The sequence below is a fragment of the Strigops habroptila genome, chromosome 4 (assembly GCF_004027225.2).
Source record: "Strigops habroptila isolate Jane chromosome 4, bStrHab1.2.pri, whole genome shotgun sequence".
NCBI classification, from domain to species: Eukaryota; Metazoa; Chordata; class Aves; order Psittaciformes; family Psittacidae; genus Strigops; species Strigops habroptila.
The window spans coordinates 15,371,079-15,388,287 of NC_046358.1; the positions used below are offsets into that span (position 1 = coordinate 15,371,079).

General features: G+C 43.4%; 1 protein-coding gene across 3 annotated transcripts in view; it reads right to left on the bottom strand.

The window, feature by feature from the left end:
* Window positions 1-9,541, bottom strand: part of LOC115606182 (deubiquitinase DESI2-like) — a 57,516-nt gene extending 47,975 nt beyond the window's left edge. For 2 of the 3 annotated variants that reach the window (XM_030481646.1, XM_030481645.1), the window contains exon 1: window positions 7,417-9,541. Coding sequence is in view for 2 of the 3 variants with exons in the window: in XM_030481645.1 (XP_030337505.1) it covers window positions 7,417-7,455 (39 nt within the window). In the remaining variant the exon portion in view is untranslated. The remainder of the gene's footprint in view (window positions 1-7,416) is intronic. The other variant, XM_030481644.1, reaches the window with a different exon arrangement.
* Between the last annotated feature and the right edge of the window lie 7,668 nt (window positions 9,542-17,209).

Genomic DNA, 17,209 nt, shown 5'->3' on the forward strand with positions numbered 1-17,209 from the left:
TTTACACTGTATTAGCTTTCCTAGGTTCTCCTCACTCATAACAGTTTCTTATATTTGCCGGAGAGCATGTTGTGGAGCAGTTTTCCTACCTCATGCAGAACCAGCATAATGAGAACTTCCACGTTGCTCTGGATGAATCAGTTCAAGTCAGTCCACTGGGCAACAGAGCACTGGATCAATAAGCATGCTGGTGGGATGACTGTCATAGCTGGAGATAGCAATGCTCTGTGTACAATCAAGATATGGCTCTTAAAACATCTCATGCACAAGCACAGAGTAGTCAGCTAAAGAACTGCTGTGCTGGAGAAGATCAGCAGCAACATGGACAGGTAGCCAGCTTGTCACCCTGACAACATCAAAACAGACTGTTCCCCTGGTGGATAACACATCTCCAGGCTGTTGCTAAGACAACAAAAATCCATTTATTATGCATAAACAGGCACACTTCATCACTGGACTTACTAACCAAGGTCATGCCACTTACTCTATAGCTCCTTGAGTGGTTTAGACCAGATGCTACATTTGGATTCCTTCTTCTTGAAGGAATAGATTCAGCTGCAACTCAGGGTATTCATTTTTTAATCTTTTCTTGCTCCAATTGATTTCCTCTCTCCAAAGATACAAGAAAGAAGGGATGTGGAGTTGCTTTCCATCATTTTCTCACAAGCCTGAACCAGGCACTGACTACAACATAGTGCTTTGCATCACCAAACTGTTTTCCTTTCCCCTCTGCTCCTGAACTCAAGCAGGGCAAGGCAGCAGCCCCACTCCATGACTGGCCTGCCTGAGGTCAGCCTGTTGTCACTCAAACTAAATTGATGCAGCCTAGGAGGAAAAGAGAAGCAGAAACAAAGCCTAGTTTTCCTTACCTGCACACACTGCCAGGCTGCTCAGCCTGATTTATTTGAAAACTTTAATGTACTGCCATCAGATTTCCCATAAAATAATATTTTTTTTAAAAAAAAGGTGGTTTTTTTTTAAAGTCAAGAGCTTTTGCACTGGGAAATGTTGCATTCAAGAAAAGCAAAGCGGTCTGGATAGCCCTTTCACATGTTGGGCTCAGGACTCTGCTGACATCCAGTGAGAGCAGCTTTCTCTGCCTCCTGTCTCATTCACAACAATAGGCTATCTGGTCTCTCTGGCCTCCAGGCAAGAGTCTTCCCAGAGAGTTTTTGGACCCATAATAACCAGTATCATAGTATGACCTTACAGTTACAGATGTTGCAGTAGGACCATCATAAAACAACCAAACAATTAAAAACAGTAGAGAAGGCCAACTAAAACCTCTAGGAAGGCACAGAAAACAAGCATCTGAGGTCTACCTGATCCCTCACACTACTGCCTGTGACTAGCACTATGTTCAGCTACTCTTAGAAACAAAAACAGTTTTGCACTTACGTAGGACATGTTATAGCACTGTGGGGAACTCATCACCAGACACCAGGCACCTGCTATCTCACCATTCTGTTTTGTCATCCAGTATGCTGTACTTCATATGGTTTGAAGACAGCAGAATGAATAGGGCACTGGAAAAATGAAGAGTCATCGATAAATTAAAATTCCAAGGCTAATATCTTTCCCTTTTCTTTCAGAATTTCAGGGTTTACCTTTGATTTACCCTCAACAACAGGCCAGTGAAGAAGATAAAACACCCCAGATCTTCCTTAGCCACATCGTATTCATGGAAGAGGGAATTCTTATAAGCTTTGAGAGTGGTCACAGAGTAAATAAGAATATAATACACCTATGGAGCCCTTCCAAGAACATGGCAAACTTTTGAGTGAACATTGTGTTGTGGAGAACTGAAGTGATTCAGGTTTGGCAAACAGTTTTGGCCAGGGATGACTGGCAAATATTTTAAGGAACAGTCAAAACATCTCATTTAATGTGTTTTAAAAAGTGATGATTTTGTTTCAGAACAACTTTATATATATATATATATTAAGAGTTGCCAGAGTTTAGTTAAAAAAATCCCAAATGCAGTATTTCACATTTTGCTCTTTTGTTAAATAAATTCAGTTTGGTCAACATATAAAGGATGAAGAAGAAAGAAGAGATCATAGTGACTATCATTTAATCTTTCGAGATCATAAGTTGCTCTATTGACTTAGAGCATCTCTTCAGCTCATTGCAGCAAGAAACTCCACAGCTATCAACCTACTTGATGAAAAAGTCCTCTTGCTTTCCATGTGGCTTCCTCCAAGCAGAGTCAGGTGATGCTGCACTTCTCCACACATAGCAACTCACAAACAAGTAAAGAGTAGTGCAGAGATAGGATGACACCTCCAATAGCATTTCTCACTCTTTTAAGTCAGCTGAGAGCTGAGACCTCTACTAACAGTAATCACAAACATGTTGACATTTTTCTGACTAACTAGACTTATTCTTTCCTCCAGAGAGATAATAAAATGTTCCATGATTTAGCCAGGGCTTAAAACAAACATGTCACAGAATGAAGTGCTTTGCTTGTAATCCCATTGCTTTTTCTAAAACAGACTCAAAGGCTCCTTTCTTGCTCAAGGTAGAGGTACAGAGCACCTCTATTCCTTCAGTCCCAGAGCATTTAATTATAGTGGCCACGTCTCTCTCTTTTCCACTTGCCTAGGAAGCCAAGAAGGGATGATAGGATGGGAAGTCTGCTGTTTTTCAATGGTACAAAGAGGTCATCACCTCCATATGTGAGCAATGGATTTCAGTAAAATGCTGAAAATAACAGAGCTGAAAAGTGCAAAAGGAAAAGTAACTCCCATCTCTGCAATATGATTTTGTATCACAGAATCTGGATTAAGCACTAAAGTTTTATGCATTTATTCTATGGTCATACAGACCCTTTCTGCCTTTCCTCACACATAGCTGATATGTCCTTTTCACGCAGGGACTCTTTCACAAGCCTTTTCTCAGAGTACATAAACAAAACCCAGCTTCCACCCTATCCCTGAAGAATCACACATACAGTTTCCCACACCACAACTGCTCATCTAGCTCATCTTGACCCAGTAACTTCCCAGCAGCCCTCAGTTCCTGAACCCAGCTCTATGTAGAAGCAACTATAAGATGACAGACATTTGTAAAGCCAGGCGGAAATAATCTCACCAGAACTCCTCTCCCAACCTAAGCCACTCTCAGGCTGTGGTCGTCTCTGATCAGTTTCTGCTGGGAGACCACAAGCTGATTGACTGCACAGAGCATGGTAAATGTTTGTTGATGGTACAACTGAAACCATGGAGAAAACTCATTACAAACTCTTATGGTTTGTAACACCACCTTCTTCCTTCTCTCCCTCCCCAGAAATGCTGCCTCCTGTGCACATGCAGCCTCCCAGGATGCTCTGTTCCACCACATCAATAAAAAGCAAGAGTGAGATTCATGTCCTGGGAGTCTTAGAAACTACATGCATGTCTACAAACTTTTACATCCTCAGCCCAAGTACTACCCCTACTTCAACACAGGCTGCTTGCCCCGAGATCACAAACACAAAATGGGCCTTTATCACTGCTGTGGAGACAAGAATGCTATTGTGTTTGATTTTCTGTCAGGGTCACTTGGATGATCCACTTGGTGTGATGGAGAAATCAAACTGATGACACCATGACCCACTGATCAGTGAAGCAAGAGAGACCCCAGTCAGACACCTGCAGGGCCATCCTTTGCCATCAGCCATTGGCCTTCAGCCATTTAGCTGGCAAATTATATAAATTATATAAAGAACTGAAAGAATATGGGAGGACCATTATGAATAATTACATTTTGGCTACCTCTCTGAAGCTGGAAGTCACAGGGAAAAACCTCAGAGTTAGTGTGTCTACAGGGACCTGAACCTTATTTCCCTTTCATTCACTTCAAAGAGGATGACAAGAAATGTCAGTGGAATCAATGGAATAACAATGGGACAAGGATGAGAAAGAGATTCACCCCTCTCATCCAAAGAGACCCTATATCACTGCTCCCTGGCTCCCTGCTGACCAGGGCTCTCATTCTTCTCTGCAGCACATCTCAGGGGCTCATTTTCTCCAGCATAAAGAGTAAGCAAAATACCGGTAGATCAAAATGACAGTTTTGAATGCTATCAGCTGCAAAGACAGTGGAAATTCAGGACAACCATATCTGTAACAGAAGAGGGACAGCAGTGATATGAATATCTTTGCTTTTAATTTGATAGCATAAATGTGCTATGCAATAAGCTGAAAATATTTTGAGAGCCCCCAACTTGAATCTCCGCCAAGCAAACTATTTTTAGTGGAATGTGTTTAGTTTGCTTGTTAAAGATTTAAACCTAGGCAATAATTGCAGTTACTCTTCTGTCTGATTTAAGCAGGCAACATTTATTAATGTACAGTGATTAAGTCAACTATTCCAAAGTAAGCCACAAGGACTTAAAGCAATGAGGAAATAGGATGATATCCTGACTGAATGAAGTCAGCCCTGTGATCTAAAGTATGATCTGATCCATGATAAACAGCCTATTAAGGCAGAGTGAAGGAAATAGAGCTGCAAGTTATGAAGAGGAATTTGATTTATCCCTCTAAAGGCAAAGTGATAACTGACTGATCAGAGCAAACTCTTTCATAGATTTTATAGACCCAGTTATTTCATGCAGGTGTCCAAACAGCTTTTGCCTTAGAGTAAGTCCATGCAAGAGCTAGATTCAGATTAGGAAAGAGATTCATCCATGATCAAATCCTGATCCGTGTTATTATTCTGTGTTCACACTTACACTTTAAATCGGAGCGCGGTATCCTGCATACTCGCTCTCTAAAATGTCCTGGTTGAGCAGCCAAGTTCTGCTGCCCTGTCTCTTTTGCAAGTGTTCATGTGTGTACAAGCTCTTTAGCAACAGATAAAACAGGATATAATTACCCTGCATGCTGGGGGTGAGGGAAATTGCTTTTGATGACGATATTCTGAATGCCCAGTGATTTTTGCTGAATTGTTCTATGCTGAAGAAAGTAAGTCTACTTTGATCTATCTGCTTCACCTATTTGTGAAAAACACCTCATTAACAGAAGCTCTTTTTTCCTAAAGAAGCCTGGTACATATCCAACAGGTAAAAGGATAAATGACTATAATCTTTGAATACACAAGACTATACAGAGTAGGTATTTCATAGCTGCACAAAGCTATGAATTGAACTTCTGCCCTAGGGGTAAGTATTCCTGTAGTGTAAGTGCTTCCAGATACCATAAAGGGGTCATGTTCCTTGTCAGGAAAGCAGAGATTTACGTCCAGTTAATTGTTATCCCCAGCTGTCTTTTTTTTTTCCCCCCATTGAGACTAGTTTTCCAACAGTCATTCAAGCAAATGTGCTCATTTCCCAGTTCCCCCGCAATTCCCCACCACAGTGTAACAAAGTGCAGATTTTGCATGGCTACATTCCAAACTCTCTGGTGTTAAAATCATAGCAGCAATGGAAAAGCATGTAGCCTCAATAAACATAATGTAAGATTTGAAATAGAGGTGACTCAGTGGTAGTCAAACAGATGCTATATGAAAATAGAACGGTTTCTATGTACTGAGTGGTTAACCCATGGAGTTAGTACCCATACACTAGGTTTTCATGGCTTGCTAAGCAGCAAAAATTACTCAGTCTGAATAAAACTGGTGACCTCAACTCAATTCACTGATTCTGGGTGTCCACCTCAAAACACAATAACCATAAACAGCAAGTCCCTTCCCATATAATTACTTTGGACTTCATCTTTGTTGTCAATCACATGAAAAAAGGCAACATCCATGTCCATCCAGTTTTTGGACCAAAATATTCATGGATTTGGGACAGCTCAACAGTGGCTGAGAAAGGAAAGTTCAGACCACAACCTGCTGCAGAAAAAAACTAAAAAAATTGCAAGGAAGACAGTGGACATAACAAAAGGGCAACACAATCCCTTTATGTTCCTCAAAGTATTAATGAGAAACTCTTGTGTGTGCATTTGCAATGCTTGTCCCTTGTTGCCAAGCACTAGGTACCACCTGCTTGAGTTACCAGACCTGCTGGTTGAAGAACAGCTTGGGAGACTTCACAGTTCAGGCTGCCAAGCAGCTGACCATTAAACACTCAGGCCCAAAGTCTAGGGAAGGATTTTATACCAACTTACTCAATTTTACCAATATTAGCTCTGGGAGAGACAGCTTCAAGCCACTGTAGTTGTGGTTTTCAGACTGTCTTTCAATACAGATACAATCCTACCTAAATAGCCTTTACCACTCCCTCTTCCCTCAGAAAACAACTCAGATTTTTTAGTCAAAAAAAGATCAGTTAATCTTTGTAATAAGAAGAGGTTGGACATTTACAGCAACCCACTCCTAATCTCTTTGGTGTCTATCTGTGAATTCCCCCAGCAGGGAAACCCACACTATTCTGTGGGCTTCCTGTTGAATGTTGTCACTGCCTGATGACAAAAAGCAAATGTATGTATAATCTTAAAGGTCTGGAGCTAGATACTTATGAGGCCCAGTCAGCACCTAGGCCTCATAAGGTTGTATTTTCCCCAGCAAAGTTCACTAAATTTTTGGAAGATCTGAAAACTACTCTTTCAATCGTTAGTTCATAAACAAAAAAGAGAGGGGAAGTGCATCATCATCAAAACATTCCTCATTTGAACATGCCTCTCCTAAGCTCCTGTTGGACCAGAAAGCAAACAGGTTGTGCCAAGCCTTCTTCTCTTTGGGGGCTTACGCCAAGGCTGGGATTTCGATCTGATGTGTTAGCACGGGTAATTCCCAGTCACATCCCTCCTTGTAAGAGGAGGGTGAGGAAAGCCACTTGCTACACTGTGAACTTTCAGGAAACATTGCCAAGCAGCACGTCCCTGTGCCTCTCCCTGTGTTGAAACTTCACCAGTTCAGGCAATTTCTTACTCCTGTTGTTGCAATTAACCTTCAGAGAAAATTCTTAACTACAATCTTATGGCTGTGAGGGACTGATGCAGATGATTAGCCTAGAAACTGTGTCCTTATTGCAATTCTACAGTTGTTTCTCTTCCCTGGATGATATCCTGACCCCTTCCCCACAGCCTGGGAGTGGTTGCTCACTTAAAATTAAAGGACAATTATCTCCAACAGAGAGGTGATCGAATCTTCTTCCTTAACTGGGACACTGGAAATTAAAAAGTCCTCCCCTCACCCAGTGCTGTTCCTGAGAGATCCTGCAGAAAATCAGGCACAGTTTTACCTATAATCTCTCCCAATATGCTAAACATTTTGAAGAAAAAAGCCTGGGTCAGCATTATCTCTGACAGCCAGAACATGATATGCTTGGATGAGGAGTTTGGGGGGAAGGAGGGCGAGGGATCAGCCTTTCTGGGATCTGTGCTTGGCTCCTCTTCATACAACACCTACCTCCAAGCACAGATTCCCACCCAACCCCACTGTTCCACACAACCCCCCCTTCCCCCTAAATCAGTACTGTTTCATACTCACCATGTCATAAACATTCAGAATCACTGGTTCATTTGCCATTGTTGATTGCAGTAGAGGCTGGATTAAAACCTTTCAGTCCCTGCCAGATGTGTGTTGCTGCCCCCAGGGTATGCTTTTACCCTGAGCCAGATAGAAGGAAATGCCTCATTCTACAGTCTCTGAAGGAAGGAGCATGGAGGGAGGAGGAAAGGAGGGAATTCTCGTGGTTGAGGGGGTAAAGTTGGTTGCAGGAAGGCTTGGGCTGGGTTTGCTGGTTGTATAGGGTTTATTTGACCCCTCCACAGCACGACAGATCCGAGGTTTCTTTCTAACTCTGTAGTGCACCTCAGTGTCTGTAGACTCATATACCACTGTAACCAGGCACCGTCCACACTTACAAATCCCGATCCACACAAGACAAACAGACTCCGAGCCCAAAGATAAGCCCTCTTCTGGCACCTTGAGAAAGGGGGGTGGTAAGGGGGGAAAGGGAGGTCTCTCGGCGTTCTTCTCGGTAGAGGGCTGCCAGCAATACGCAATGAACCGGAGCACTAAGGCACGGCGCAGCTCCGGAGCCGGGCACTGACCGACTGCCCGCCGGCAGCGCGCCCTGGCCCGCCGGGAGCTGTCCGCGGTGCTGGGGCTCGTAGCGCCGGTGACCGGGAGCTGTCCGCGGTGCTGGGGCTCGGTCCGCGCTCAGGCGCTCCGGAGAGGGCTCTCCGCCCCCGGCAGGACATGGCGAAGAGGCTGTGCCAGACGGGCTCCAGCACGGGGCTCGGCCGTGGCAGGAAGAAGAGGAGGGGGCTGGCTGCCCCCAGGGCAGAGGGGGAATGCTGCAACCCCCATCCTGCCGCAGCCGTGCAGGCAGATCCGGCGTCGGCGCCGAAGTTAGTGGGCAGTTCTCCGCAGGAGATAACGCGGGATTACCCGGCGCCGGGGCTGGAGGGTGGAAGATGCGGAGCGGGCGCTGCTTCCAGGCACGGTGCGGGGCCGGGGCTGGGCACCCCCAGCTGTGCGCGCTCTGCTCTCAGCCAGGGTCAGTCCTCATTTCGGGATCAGCTCGTCCCGAGCCGGGCAACCCCTACTGACTGACAGCCGCGGGAACCTACCCCGTCCTCTACTGGCTGGATGCATCTCTGCATGGCACACGGTGAGGGGGCGGGGAAGGGACGAAGCGACTGGGCAGGGCGAGTAGTTTCACTTCAGGCAGCGGCAGGGTCTGGAGTTTCTTCTGTCCTGGAGCTACTTTACACTTGTGTTAGGTCCGGCCAGCTCTGCAATGTCTTGTCAGCAAACGCTCCCCTCTGACCTGGATGCGAGAATCATTTACAAAATCCACTGCGGTAAATTCATCTTCCCTGTGCTCCTCCTCCCCCTTTAAAGGGAAAGCAGGGTCTGTGATGGTGCTGGGAAAGGGTGCAGTTGAGAGGGGAAAGAAGGGGGTTCCTGCACCAGAGATTTGCAGTGGGGGGGCAATTCACTTGCTCACCTTAAACGTTCAGACACCACAGACTCTTTCTGAAGCAGCTCTCCCTGCTCTCCCCAAAAGAGGCAGGGATGACCTCATCTGAGTTGGAGGCGTATCTAAGGCTTTCTGCCAGCTCACAGCCAACCAGATCTCAATGAAAATTGCAGGGAGCCCGTTACATCATCAAAGCCCAGCATGCCCCAGCCCTTCCCGATACTGTCTTCAGCCACATGGGAACCATCCTGTCCGGGAGAAGGGCTCACCTCTCTTTGTCAGGAGCAGAAGAACAAGACCATAGAGCTGCAGCCTTGTAAATGACTTGTTACACAGTGTGTACGAGGATTTGTGGTGAAGGCAGGCAGCATGAAAGGAGAGTGAGTCCATATCCTGCATAGCTAAATGTCAGGCCAACAGAGTCAGATAGATACAAAACTTTTCCTCCAGCCAGCGCCCAAGGAGACCCAGAACTGCTTCGCCCTAACAGTATGCATTTGCATTTTGAAGAGCAAAGCCATGGCTCAAGCCTGGGCATGGTGGCATGCAATGTGGCAGAGACTCCAGCACAGTAATTTCAAATGGGCTAGTAAGTCCAAGGGTGGGCTAGGCAATTCCACACATGGCACAGGGAGTGGGGTCAGCACACTGACCACCCTGTAACCCACCAACTCCAACTTCTCCATTTGGCTCAGCAACCTGGGCCTGCAGGAGCAGTTTGTGCAGGTGGGAAAAGGTGCCTCCTCCTCCTGCCTACCAGACTCCAGCTTCTGCTCAGAGAACAGACTGAGCCCCATCAGCATTTTAAAGACTAGGAAGCAATGACAAGCTCCCTCTGCTAGGGGTTAAGTGCCATCACTTATGCCCTAACTTGTAAAACAAACCTCCTACTGAATCACACAGGGCTTGTGCCAAACTGTCAAAGATACCCTGAGATTGTCACTTTGGGCACATGTCCTGCTCTGGTGATGGTGATGTTTTAAGGAGACTTGAAAGAGGTGGAATAGCTGATATTAGACCAACTGATGTAATTGGAAAAGAAAAGCGGCACACAAGCTCTTCCCACACTTGTCCACATGGTTGCTTGCTAAATTAACTCCAATGTCTGCTGGGCCCAGAGTTCAGCAAAATAAATTAAGAGACTTAAACCAGATCCACATTCCAGAGACAAACATCTATAAATACCTAGGATTGGGAAAGGTGACAGGCAGGCACAGTCTTAGATGTTTAGTCCTGTAAATATTTCTAAAATAATTACTGGGGGGAGGGGAAGCTATAAATTAAGACCAGAATTCCACTTCTAAATTTTAGAGATACAAACAGGGAAAAAAATAAAACCAAGAGCTTGGCTTTAAATTCATCTTCTTGCTTTAAGAGATCAAAGCCAGTCTAAATGTGCAATTGGTATTTAAAGGACTTCTGCTGTAGGACAGACAGTAAACGTCACTTGCACATTAAGACCTGGATTCACCCCCCTAACTCGAAACGTAACTGCAAGAGCTATATTATGAATGCTGTTGCTCTAGGCTCCCTTTTCTTCCCCTTCATAGAAGGGAGTTGTTCCACATGGTGACTTAACCTCATCAATGATCCTTTGAAAGTTCCTTTTTCTACCCCATTTTATTCTAGGCAACTTGTTCTAACTCCAGATAGAAGGGATCAGTCTGAACACAAATGTCCTAACATTAATATAAGCTGTTTAACAATCCCATAAACTCTTTACAAGGCTTGCTTTGGGCTATGTTGAAGTGTTTCATCAACAGCTCAGACTGATACCAGTCAAGAAACTGAACTGCTCTATTTCAGGTGTGTGAGCATGAACCTGCAGATAGCCCCGCTGCCAACAGGCACCAGAGTCCAAGTCTTGCCCTGTAAAAGCATTAAAATTTAGATGAATTGCAAATACAGAGGAAAAGGAAGATTCTTCTTACTACTTGCTAGAAGCAGGAACTTTGGGATCTGTTTTGAATTCTTCTTTTAACCATTTATGCTACTTTTAGGACAGAGCAGAAACACACATTTTTCCCATACATATGCTTAAAGTTGGATGACACCTTAATTCACATTTAAGCGGCTTGTTGCAAGGCCTGATTTTCTCAGATTCTTCACATCCCTAGCACTCCCTTCAAAGGGATTAATGTATACAGTTGTTGTGGTTTAAGCTGAACCCAGGACAACAGTTTAATTGTGGTCATCCACACTCACTATTCATGGCATAAGTAAGTGTGCATCTTGAAGGATCACTGTCTAAAGCAGACAATGTGATATTACGTGTGTTCTTAGATTAATAAAGAGGTGAAAAGGGTTAGAAGGAAAATAATGCCACCATCCAACATGGATTAGAAAACCAAAAATCAGGTACAGCTTTCAGTAATTACCTGGTACATTTTTCAAGGAGGTAACAGAGCTTCAGCCACCTCCTCCAGGTCCCAGTCACAAAAGTGACAGCGCTGGGTACTGTGAACAGTGCTGTGACATTTCACCAGGGACAAGAACAAAAGAACAGCAGCACAAGAAAGAACTAATGGTCGTATTAGAGGTGACAGTGGTATCTGAGGGTCTACTTGTGTTGCTATTCAGAAATTCTGGTTTAAATAAACACCTTTCCTTAATTTACCCTCATGCACTTTCAAAGGCTCCTTAGCAACCTACTAGACAATGGGGTTTTCAAGCATGTTTCACAGTGGGGCTGCCCAGTTTAAACTTCAAGATACTTAATGGTCTTGTCTCTACGTCAGCTACATCACCACTGGCTGTCCATTATACTTTTTGACAACTTCTCATTTTAGATTACATATAACGCTTTTGCCCATGTCAAGTTGTCATTATTATTCCATTTTGAGTACGTTAGCCAAGACTATCCTTTTTAAAGGAAGTATAACATGGTCTTTTAAAAACTAGAAACAGTATTTTTTTTCAGGTCCCTGAGAATGGTGGAGAGTATTTGAGAATGTGAAAAGAGTTGCAGTGCCCTTCTTTCACCTACAACAATAAATCACCTCCTGGGTAGGTGCTGGAGCTTTGTAGCCTTATTCCAGGACTGTCACAGGAGGTACTTAGATTGAAACCTGGGCTGTCTTAGTCCTGCAGATTTAAAGCTCACCCATCATGGAATGCACCCAAACCTTCAAATTACAGAGCTGGTGTAGGCACAGTACATCTTTCTTGCCCACGACACAACAAAGGATGCCTTGGGCTCCATTCCCAAAGCAATTTGTGCATTTAACACTGGGGGAAGACAATCCACAGAAAAGAAGATGGAAGTTCCGGCACTTGCTCTTAGACATGTTCCCTAGCTACTAAGCTGCACTGTTCCAGCACCTTCAAACTGCCTATCGATTAGTGTCCAGCCATTAGATTCCCAGGTATTAGGTCTCTTTCTCAGTCAGGCTGAGTATCATATTCTGCAGCAACATCATAGCTGCATTCCAGTCATTCTAGAAAAGTTAGCAAAGGTAATGGTACAGGATATTGATTAAAGAGATGCATGAAGGCATCCCAACTTATTCACAGAATTTAGGTATCTCTTATTAACCCTTATCCCTACCTAAGCCTCTCTTTGCAGTCCTTTCATAGAACCTGAACGTAAAGGAAATTAAGAAATCACAAAAATATTGAAAGTGTCTCAAAACTAGTCCTAATTTTTAACTTTTCATTGAGATTTTTAATTGTATGTGTAAAGTAGGGTAAAATACAAGTTGCTGGCTAGGCTTACAGCTTGGTAACAATAAGCCTAACTTGTAGTTAGTAACTAAAAGTGCTCCACCGTCTTTACTTTGGTTGTATTAATTTCTTTACAAGTCACTGTGGTTGGTTGGTGGTTTGGTTTTTGGATTTTTTCCCCTCCTCCCCCGCGAATACTAAAACTTAATTACCTTTTCTTATTTTACTTGCTGTTCATGTTGGATGATTAGCCAGCAGACACAACAGCATGCTGTGATTCTCTGGGGCTATTATAGCTTCCAGACAACACAAGGAACCTTTTAGCTTCTGAAGTAAACACACCAACCACCACATCGGATGGCAGGTACACCCACGTGTGCCTTCTGATAGTTTCAAGGCTACTGTGCTCTACTGGCCAGCACCACGTATAGGTACCACCATGCCAGTTTTACTTGGTTCATTTTACTAGTTTTAAGCCCTGTCACTCAAAAATCTCTGTTATTTTAAAGAGTGAGATATCCATTTATGCCTAAGCAAAGATGGTAGCTCTCTAACTCCCTGGGAGTAGCTTGTCTCTTGTTTGATTAGATACAGAGGGTGGGCAGCTCATTCCCTCTGAACAAAAAGAGGGTACAGCTTCAGTGTTAGACCCTTAAGTTGATTTGTTTGATCTCTGAATGCAGATAGCATTTTACAGCTTTACAAGTTTTAGTGATGGGTTTTGTTTAACACAATATATTCTGTAAGGCATACCTAGAGGGCTCTAACAGGCCCTTGCACATAATCTGTATGAGCAAACAGGCTGTGGCTAACCATTAGACATGTGTAGACTACTCAGACACTTCTTAATTCAAGCCAAAACCCACTGTAGTGCATTCTCAAACAAAATTTTTCATATATAAAAAGATCAAACAGTGAAGGAACATCTGCAGATAAAGAAGAAAAACTATCAGGATTTGGAGATGGAACTCAATATATTTTTCCCCTTCATTCCTCCCACTCCCAAATTTTCATAACCCTGCTGTGGTACACATGGCATAATCTGGCTACCAATGTTTTTGAACACTGCTATAATGTAAGCTAAAATACATGCCAAAGAAAACCAGTAACAGTGTCCCATCCTACTCATATGCCTTGAGCTTAGTTCGAGGTCTTACTTGGCAATGGCAAACTAGTTGAAAGAACTCACTGCACAAAGGCAGCCTGTGGCAGTGCCCATTTTCCATTTTCTGCCTATTTTTGTTGACACCATAATAGTGGCCCCAGGTTTAGTCACTATTTACAGCCTTTCACAAAGGACCTATGCGCGAATCTCTTTCAAGACTAAATGCAGGGAGATGCTGGTTAACAGCGCCAAAGCAAAAAGCTGTGTTTGTTTCTACAGAGCTACTGAAACCCAAAGCTTCAGATTAAATACATTTGTCATTGAGGAAGGCAGAAGCTATCACAGATGTCTTGGAAGTATATTGGTCAGAAACAGATTATCTAAATTTATTTTCTCTGCTGCTTATTAACGATCCTGTAACACAGAAGTCATATCATCATCTGAACAGCAAGCAAAAAATGTGAACCCAGACACTCAAAGGGTGAGGAAAAAACAACTGTCTTGCAACAGTGATGGAGAAGGTTCAACAGGCGGGTAGGGCAGGAAGACTGGGAGAGGTGCAAAGGCCTCTTGCAAAGCTGGTGAAGTTCATAGATGTAAAGACATGTTTCTTACCCTTTACTCCTGCATCCAACCTGATTTTGGGATGCTGTTCCCACACTGCACCCTTGCTAATGTCTCAGTCTCTTCCTCCAACTCCAGGACAACAGCTCCCCATGAAACACAGTCAAATGGTAGGTGCTCTCCAAACCCTAGTACACCAACTTCCTCTCCCCCAGTGAAGAATGAGGGAAGAAAGAGGAATGGGAGATCAGCAGCCCTGGCTCCACAAGGCACTCATGGGCAGTGTAGGCAGCAGAGCCTTGGTTCCCCTTTCAAAAGGCTGGTTTTCTCCTCGGCAGCCTGCCCTGGAAACCACCCATGGACAGAAGCCAATTCTACATGACTTCTCCAGGCAGCAGAGATGACAATATCAGCATCCCAACAGAACTCCATTTGCTGCCTTCATTTCCCCACAGACTTTTAACTCATGAATGCTATAAAATGCCACAAAGCACTAGTGGTATGTCACTAATTTCACCACAGAGATGGCAACTCCTGATAGGACTCCTATCAATAGTACCTGAATCACTTTGAGATGAATCAGACTGTTGAAATATTTAATAGTCATGCACCAGCTTGGCTGCTTCCTTACCAAGCTCAGACCTCACAAATTATGAGTAATATTGGCACTGAACAAGGAGCGAACATTTGGAAGAAAAATAATCTCTATTTTTCCTCTCTCCTGTCACCTCACTGGCTAATAGCAGGGCAACGATTTTCAGTCAGCTGATGAAAATCTTCTGATGAGATTCAATTATTGTACCTTGAAACAAAGGGGAAAAAAGATCATTTATATGAATGTTTTTAAAGTAGTTTTCATCTTCCTGAATATTCATACCATACTTCCTGCTCTCCAAAGGATGATGAGGCTAGGTGGCACTGCAGGCTAATGGACTAGCTTATTATTATAGAAACTAATTAAGTGAATTTGGTCATCTTATCAACAAGCTCCATGGCTAATACAGATTTCTTCAGCCTTCAATCACTGAAAAATTGAAGGCAACAGGCCTAAGTACATCATTTTGCAAGGTGAATCCTGGACTGAATAGCTAATAGAAGCCCACTTTTCCTGAAGTACTGTTCATCCTCATAACTTTGCTTTAAGTAATGGAGTAAATATACAAAAATGTCAATATTGTTTCAGACGTATATCAGAGTTTGCCTGTTCTATTAGTTCCTCACTGTAGGTGTCATGAACACTAAAGCACACACATTCCCACCTATACAGCCATAACCCAGCCTAACAGTGATATCTGCTTCTTTCTGGTTAAAGATCTGAAATAAAAATAAAAATAAAAATCATCATTCTTCCTGCCTGCTTATTCTGTTTAAGCAGTATTCCAGTATCAGAGGCCTATCTATGTTCCTATTAGGAAAAAAAAGATTGTATCAGTGAAGGTGTTAGGCAGGTGAGTCCTGCTGGCTCACATAAAGATACACAAGGTCCTGTTTCCACCAACAAAGCAAAAAAACCTAGCAGGCTTTCTCACCCAGTGAACTCTGTGCCTGCTCCATCGGCATCATTCCTGATAACTCTCTCAGTCTCATATCCTGCCACGCACACATACACATGCATCTTTGGTTCTCTGCATTCTCAAATGCTCCGAGACCACATGCTTTAGCCTTGGTCAGGCCCCACCTTGGAGTCTACTGCCTGTTGATCTCTCCTATTGTCTCCAGTTATTTTATTTCACGAAGAGATTTCCTTGATCTTTCTGCATGTCTTGAAAAAACACATTGCCTGCCTTGCCCTTACATACATCTTTGCACGGCAGTAAACACAGTCACCTTCTGTAGCAACAATAATTCTTATATAAAAATAACTACAAGGAAGGATCTCCAGCTCTGAACTGATGTTCAGAGTGAAGATATTAGTATCTTTTGGGTGAAGATATTAGTTTGAAGGACAGGTGTTTCTAGAATAAAAGATCTTGCATGATTATTACTAAGAAAATTACTCCTTATTGAAAAGCAAAAGACATCTTTAGCAGTATCCTAACAGAGGCAGAGTAAGTACAAGGCACAGCACTTGGAAGGACAACAATAGATTGAGATAGCAAAATCTTCCAGCTTCTCACATTTGACACTCCTATTTGTATAATGTGTGCCCTGGCTTGCACACGCTGGCCTGCTAGTGCCTGGGACACAACTCTAAGTGGGAACCAAGAGAGAATGCAATTAACGTATTTATACTGAGGGGAAACATTGCTATCTGGGTGAGAAAGCAGACAATTCTCCCAGTGCCAAAGCAGCAGAGTTCATGCAAAGCTCTGCTGTAACACAAGGGCACACACCTAACATTTAAAGCACTATTCAGTGACTAAGCCAAGGGTACAGCGTAAATAGGAAGAAAAAAAAAGAAAAGGAAAAGAAAAATAATTAAAAAGATACAATGGGAAGATCTGCTGTGTTGAACTGGCTGGGTGGAGAGTAATGAAGCAGCAGCACATGATTTGAATTCATCAGGCCTCCCCATCCTGCCTCAGAATGACCATGTGTAATGCTCTGGAGACCCCTCTGGGATGGCAGAGGCTGTACCAGTTTTAGCACACATGGATGCAGAGGCTAAAGGCCCAACACATCATCAGAGAACAAGGGAGAGGGAGGGCTAGGCAATGAACAGGTTTGATCCAACATAGAGACTGAAGCCAACTGAAAGGTGAAGTCACAGCTGCAGATATTGACCATCCACAAAGGAACCCAGATTATTAGAACTGAAAAAGAAAATCTGATGACACTGAAAATATAGGCATGGACATTTTTCCACAAAGCTGTTCAGGGTTTCATTCAATACAAATGCACATGGGTGTATATTTGTATGTACACATAGATAACACATATAAAAAACTCAACTTTCTCAACTTTTGACAACAGTTCAGTATTGTTCTCATTTTGCTAAAATTCCTTCACCTGCTCCCCAGAATCTCTCTGTGGACAATGAAGAAGGGAATTAGCTTCTTCTGGTAAATCTCACTGAGACT